At 39.0% G+C, this 7500-nt stretch overlaps 1 protein-coding gene across 1 annotated transcript; it reads left to right on the top strand.

The window, feature by feature from the left end:
- Positions 1–905: 905 nt before the first annotated feature.
- LOC130047687 (E3 ubiquitin-protein ligase TRIM71-like) lies at positions 906–2944 on the top strand. The gene has a single exon (XM_056143072.1). It carries the CDS (start codon positions 906–908, stop codon positions 2568–2570), a length of 1665 nt encoding a protein of 554 aa, XP_055999047.1. The 3' UTR covers positions 2571–2944.
- Positions 2945–7500: the final 4556 nt, after the last annotated feature.

Below are 7500 nucleotides of genomic sequence, written 5' to 3'. Positions count from 1 at the left end.
ATATCTATTAGTCGACCTTTTAAGAAAAATCCTAATGATATTGACCATGACCTTGTATTTACAATATGCATTTCAAAGTTTTCAGCGAGTAAACCCAGATTCAACATCTCAAAAAATATTCTTTTGTTTTATGAATATCGTAATATTGATGAGCGCATATATATTTCATTAAACTATAACAAACGAAATCCGGAGGGGGAAATTCTATACCAGGGCGGTTTTCCCGCCCAGGGGGAAACTACCGGTACACTGACTTTGTACATAAGGGGAAATTATATGCTGGGGCGCCTAGACCCCACACTTTCAAAACTTTCTGGATCCGCCCCTGCACTAATTGAACAAATCCTAAAACATTAAGGAAATAAAACTCGAACACATAATATAGGATAAGCTCGCATGCGCGAGTACAACAGTTTATTCATACATGTGTACATAGACATCTGGAGGTTCATTAGTCCACTCAACTCATTCTACAACAGAAAAAAGTATATCAAAACACAAATATGTATTTAGTACTAAAACGGAGGTCTACTGCATGAAATCCCCCCCCCCCCCTCCAATGGATATTGCTAATCGTAAATGTTAGCAAAACTACCCAACATAAACTAGGTCAAAGCAAACTTTAAAACTATATATTTACTCAAGCGATAACACGTAGATCGTGTATACAGGCTGACACGCCGCACAAGTATTTAATTCTCAGGACTTGACGGAAGGTCGAAAGAACAGGGAGGCCATGTTGGATTTTAAGGTGAGACTAAATTATTATTATAGTAATGACTGCTGTGTTTTATATCATACTATAATTATATTTCGTTAATTGTTTTAATCTGTCAACATCTTGAAATGAAATTCCGGTTTTATTTAATCAACAGTAAAGTTCTCGTGTGATCCCGCCATCAGAAATGCATCCCCGGCGCAGTGCTCAGGAAGTCCTACTGTGTGACCTCTGTGAAACTGTCCCCCTACAGAGTCACTGTGAACTTTGTAATATAAATCTCTGTGTTAACTGTGCAGTAAAGCATCTCTCAGACTCGTCTAAAAGACACAAAGTCGTGCCGTTTTTACACAGAAAGTCTACTAACTACCACAAATGTCCAGACCACGCCGATAAACACTGTGAAATTTACTGTGAAAAATGTGGCGTTCCTGTCTGTTCTACCTGCGCCTTATTTGGAAAACACAAAGGTCACGATGTGTCAGATATTCTGGAAAAATTCAGCGCTAAAACAGAAAGTTTACAAAAAGATCTAGAAGAACTCGAGACAAGAATTTACCCGCGATATAAAGAAATGGCGTCTAATGTCGAAACCGAGAAAGCCGAGTTAGAAACGAAATACGGGAGACTGACGACAGATGCCGATGAACAAGGAGAAATCTTACACCGAGAAATCACCGCCATTGTCAACCGACAGAAATCCGCCATTGCGGAGATGAAAACTAAACATCTGGACGCGCTAAATAAAAATACAGAAGAAATCACACAGAAAATGGCGGAACTCAAACAGATCATGTCCGACTTGAAATCAATCCTAAAATTAAATGACGTTTCCTTAACCTCTACTTACAAATCTAGGAATTCCCAATTTAGAACATTACCGCCTAAAGTCCGAGTCACATTACCGAGTTTGTCTCCTCAGAAAATAAACAAAGATCAGCTCAATGAAATGTTTGGTTCTCTGTCGCCATTATCTATTAACACAGAACATGGCGACACAATGAAGTCAGCAGAAGCTGTATCGTCTCCTCCAGTCAAACCACTGCTTGATGAGCCGCGCGTCACCGCCACCATAGACACTGGGTATAACAGACTATACAGTGTTAGCTGTCTGAGTGAAGATCAAGTCTGGACATACGGGAATAACGAAACCATGAAGCTGCTCAACCCCCAGAGTAAACTACTGACATCAATACAAACCAAGTCAGGGAACGCACCAGAGGACATAGCAGTGACACGGGACGGAGATCTTGTTTATACTGACATTAGTAATAACACCGTGAACTTAATTAAGAATAAACAGATACAGACCGTGATCACACTACAGGGGTGGAGACCTCTCACTGTCTGCTGTACCGCGGGTAACGATCTCCTGGTTACCATGATCAGTGATGATAGAAAACCATCCAAAGTCGTGCGTTACTCCGGCTCCACAGAGAAACAAAGCATTCAGTTTGATGATCAGGGTCGTCCTCTCTACTCATCTGGTCCTTATAGTGACAATAAATACCTCAGTGAGAACAAGAACCTGGATATCTGTGTGGCTGACTGGTTAGCTAGTGCAGTAGTGGTGGTCAATCAGTCAGGAAAACTCCGATTTAGATACACTGGTCATCCCTCTAATACCGAGCAATCATTTAAACCAGCCGGCATCACTACAGACAGCCAGAGTCACATCCTGACAGCAGACTATAACAATCACCGTATCCACATCCTAGATCAGGACGGACAGTTCCTCCGTTACATTCACTGTGATTTAGACCGTCCATTAGATTTATGTGTGGACATCAGAGACAACCTCTTTGTGGCTGAGTGGCTCACTGCTAAAGTGAAGAAAATCCAATATCTATAATCACAGTGTTAATTACACAGCTCTACAGTGTTAATTACATCTACCAACACAGTGTTAATTACATCTACCAACACAGTGTTAATTACATGTCTAATCACAGAATAATGTACAGCACTGTGTTAATTCCTTCTACTTGTTAATTACATCTGCTTGTTAATTACAGCCCCGTGTTAATTACATCCCCGTGTTAATTACAGCCCTGTGTTAATTACATCCCCGTATTAATTACAGCCCTGTGTACATTACAGTCCTCTGTTTGTGATGTGTAACATGTACTTGTGTTTGTGAGTTTAACAGAACATTGTTTTGTTTGTGAATTAATTCAATATGTGTTTGATTTTACAATGTATATATTAGATAAACATGATACAGAGTTGAGTCTTACATTATTACTGAGTACTTACTTAGATTTGTAGTACTGTAACAGAGAGTGACCCCAAACGTCCAGTCTTCATCACAAATCTTCAGATTCAAGGTCACCGTCTTCTGTTTACCATCAATAACATCACACCACTTATCTAAATATCCACCGTCCTACAAAATAAACAAAGTGTAATCATATCAAACTGAATTGTCAAGGATAGTCTGTGATATATTTACATGTTTACATAGATGTCAATGTAATGGGAAGGAAAAGAAAATATGGCTGAACTGGTGTCACAATGGGGATCGAATCCAAGGCCCTTCGTTCCCACGATATGATAGGACCAGGAATCAAACCCGAGACCCCTGTATTAGTCGGGTGCTCTAACCACTGAGCTATCCAGACTGATATCAATGGTTTGACTGGACCGTGAATCAAACCCGAGACCCCAGTATTACATATGTAATAGTCAGGTGCTCTGAACACTATCCAGGCCAATATACACAATACAAAGTGAGCTTTTCCAATTGAAATTTATCTGTTGTTATTGACTTTTTACATTATCATCTTCTTCTCCACAACCACATGGCCAATTACAATCAAAACTACTACCATTCATCCTTAGGTAAAGGGAATCATGTTTGTTCAAATGATTGATTGAATCTTGTTTAAAATTTAAATTTAGACCTATATTCGGCACTTAAGGCCATTGAGCAGTGAGGGTTCTTTAGCATGCCACACCTACAATGTACTGTGACATGGTACATCCATTTTTAAGGTCATCTCCGAGGACCCGTGACATTCACACCTGATGTCGAGCGTTTGACGATGGAACTGTCACTACCTGTTTTAACGACTTAGATCTGTTGTGGCCAGGATTCGAACACCGGCCTTCAGCATGCGGGGCGTGCGATTTAATCTCTAGACCACAGCGGCAGTACCGTTTGTTCAAATGAAGGGTCAAAGGGAAAATAATCAAGAAAAGGCAAAAATTGGTGGATCATTTAAAAATCCTCTCAAGAACCACTGGGCCAGAAAAAATGAGATTGAGGTAAAAGTTTTCTGATATAGTATAGATACAACTTTGTTAAAACCATGGCCTCCCTGGGTTTGGGTAGGACCTCATCAGGGGGTCAAAGTTTCACATGGAGATATAAAGGAAATTTCTTCTTCAAAAGAACGAAAAGGTCATAATTAACCATATCACAAATGTGGTCCTCGGGGAGGGAAAGGGGGGGGGGGGTGAACCACAATAATGGACACAAGTTTTTAATGGGATGTATAGGGAAATGTTATTGAAATTCTTTTTAATCTCAAAAACATCAGGGTCATGATTAGTCATAATTTTCAAGTGTAGCAGGTGTGTGGATTTAAGTGTTTTATACCCCTGCGACTATAGCCGGAGAGGGGGAGGCATATTGTCCTGTCCTGTATGTCTGCCCCCTACTTTAACATTGCTACTAACTTTTGAATTGTGAGTCATATGGCTCTCATATTTCATATATCGACTTTCTATGTAAAAAGACCTTCCTGATATTACCAGATATTTCAACCTTGTGACCTAAACCTTACCGTTTGATTTGTTTTAAAGAAACCCAAACTTAGACAGTATAAAGTACGGCCTTTAGATTCCTTCTGACAGAACCTTTCATTTTACACCATTGACTTTGAAATCTTGACCTTGAAGTTTGACTTATATTTCAAAACTTCAGGTGAAACTTAAACCTTGCTGCTCATCACTTTTGAATTGTAAGAGATAGGTCAAATTTGCGAAATATTCTCCGACACAGGTCGTAGAAGTTTGGCATCCATTACGGATTTTTACCGTGACCAACATTCTCAGTGAAACTACCAACGATAGGTTAAACATAAACTACTAGCTTCCAAGAACCAATGAAATTGCGTGTTACGTCCAATGATGAAAGATAGTATGAAAGGATCTAAAATAGATTCACCGGATAAAAATAGTCATGTATATCTATTTTTAAAAAGCGGAACACAAATTTATTAATGGATCGCACAAATGTAAAGAGCGGAATTCCGCTAAAAAGCGGAAGAAAATCAGGTGAGTGATATTAGCTGTGTGGTGCTTGAGAAGAAGTCGAAAATGTTAAAAGTTATGAAGAGACTAAAAGACTGATGCTGGACAAAATATAATCAGAATAGCTCACTTTAGCTTTCAGCTCATATGAACACTATTTGTCCCAGCCATTGTCTGAATGAGTCATAAAACATTTTACATAATTTCATTAACAAACCTGACATTTTCTACAGCAACAGAGCTATCCAAGTCCTACAGAATGTTAGAGTCCTCATCAATCAGCCGGACATCTCAAGTAACTGCTACCCTGTAAAATTGATTTCAACATTAAGCATTAGGTAACCAAAATGATTTCTTCACACCATTATATTATGCTATTAGAACATGAATGTCTACAAAAAAATCATGTAATCATTCTGAATGTACCAAACTGAGAACAAACGTCACCGGCAGTGGTGATGTCTCCATCTGAGTGAAATATTCTCGAGAGGGACGTTAAACAATATACAATCAATCAATCAATTTAAAAACACTCATCACACAATATCTAATCTCTGTATACATTAAGTCCTGTACGACATCAATGAAAAGTTTCTCACATCTTGTTTCAACGTAAAGTTCAGAAAATAGTTCTCATCCCTGTCAATTCACTACATAAAGTTCTGAAAACAGTTCTCCAACCCATCACGTCTCGACTACAAGTTCAGAAAATAGTTTTCCATCCCTCACCTCCCAATATGAATTTCAAAAAATAGTTCTCCACCCCCTCATCCCCCGACGTAAAGTTCAGGAAATAGTTCTCCATTCCACCCCCTCACCTCCCAACGTAAATTTCAGAAATCAGTTCTCACCCCCTCACCACCCAAAGTAAAGTTCAGAAAATAGTTCTCCTATCCTAAGGATATAAGGATTTCCCCCATATGTTCACATGTAAGACTTTGATCCCTATTGTGGTCCCATCCTACCTCCAGGGTCAATGAATCTTATAAACTTGAATCTGCACTATGTCAGGAAACTTTCGGGTAAATGTAAATTTCTTTGGCCCAATGGTTATTGAGAAGAAGATTTTTAAAGATGTTCCCTTTATATTTGTATACAAAACTTTGATCCCTTACTGTGACTCCACTTTTCTCCAGTCGTCTCCATATGAACTCGTGAAATATCCTCGAGAGGGACGTTAAACAATATACAATCAATCAATCCACCCTTCTCCTGGGGGCATGATTTTAAAAAACTTGAATTTGCACTATGTCAGGAAGCTTTCTGGTAAATTCAAACTTTTTTGGCTCAGTGATTTTTCAGAAGATGATTTTTAAAGGATTTTCCCTATACATGTATATATTTATCTATAAAACTGTGATCCCCTAATATGGCCCTATCCTACACCCGGGCGCCATAATTTTAACAAACTTGAATCTGCACTATGTCAGGAGGTTTTCATGTAAATTAGTATTTTTTTCTGGCATAGTGGTTCTTGAGAAGATTTTCAAAGATGTTACCTGTACATTTGAATGTAAAAGTTTGATTTTCTATCGTGGCCCTAATGAATCCCCGGGGATCCTGGTTTTAACAAACTTAAATTTGTTCTATGTCAAGAAACTTTAATGTAAATCTAAGATCTTCTGGTCCAGTGGTTCCTCCCAAGAGCATTTTTAAACAACACCACCCTATTTCTGCATTTTTGTGATTATCTTCCATTTAAAGGGGACATGGCCTTTCATTTGAACAATCTTGAATCCCCTTTACCCCTGCAAGGATGTTTTGTGCCATAATTGGATGAAATTGGCCAATTGTTTCTGGAGAAGAAGATTTTCAAAAGTCGTCAATGTATTTTCACTATTTCACTATTAACCCCACTTGGAAAGGGGCACGACCCTTCATTTGAACAAACATGAATCCCCTTGTGTCAGGTTTGGTTGAAATTGGCCCAGTGGTTCTGGAGAAGAAGATTCTTTAAAGATGTTAATGTAGTTTCACTATTTTGCTATTATCTCCCCTTGGAGAAGAATGTGGTCCTTCATTTAAACAAACTTGAATTCCATTTACCCAAGGATGCTTGGTGTCAAGCTTGGTAGAAATTGGCCCACTGGTTCTGCAGAAGAAGATGAACATGTGAAAAGTTTATGATGACCCCTACAACAAAGATGACGGACAATGGACAAATTTCTGTAAGAAAAAAAATGGCCTCAATTTACATTATTTCAGCCCAATAAATTTCAGAATGTCCCCTCCGATTTACCATAAATGGGGTCATTGGCCTGTTGTGTTTGTCTTTCCTAAGCACCGGTGACCCTAATCCTATCCCCTGGAACAAGACTTCAAACAATTTACAATATGTCCGTAAGGCTCAGTGATTGGGATAAGCATGCGCTCTGCGCCATATTCGCATTAAATAAAAAAAATGGCGCATAGAATATTGAAACACTGCGCCAGTCTTCGAAATTAAGCGGTAGCCCGATGACCGTGGCTAGTAAAATTGGGATTGGGCTACCAAAAATTATTAACGCGCATGCCCAGCGGGCCAG

Source organism: Ostrea edulis, chromosome 7, assembly GCF_947568905.1.
Source record: "Ostrea edulis chromosome 7, xbOstEdul1.1, whole genome shotgun sequence".
Taxonomy (NCBI): domain Eukaryota; kingdom Metazoa; phylum Mollusca; class Bivalvia; order Ostreida; family Ostreidae; genus Ostrea; species Ostrea edulis.
Note: the sequence above shows the minus strand (reverse complement) of the source record. Positions and strands in the feature narration are given on the sequence as shown.

What these genes read in the sequence shown, in the direction of transcription:
- LOC130047687 (XM_056143072.1), top strand. Translation starts at nt 906, where the DNA reads ATGCATCCCCGGCGCAGTGCTCAGGAAGTCCTACTGTGTGACCTCTGT.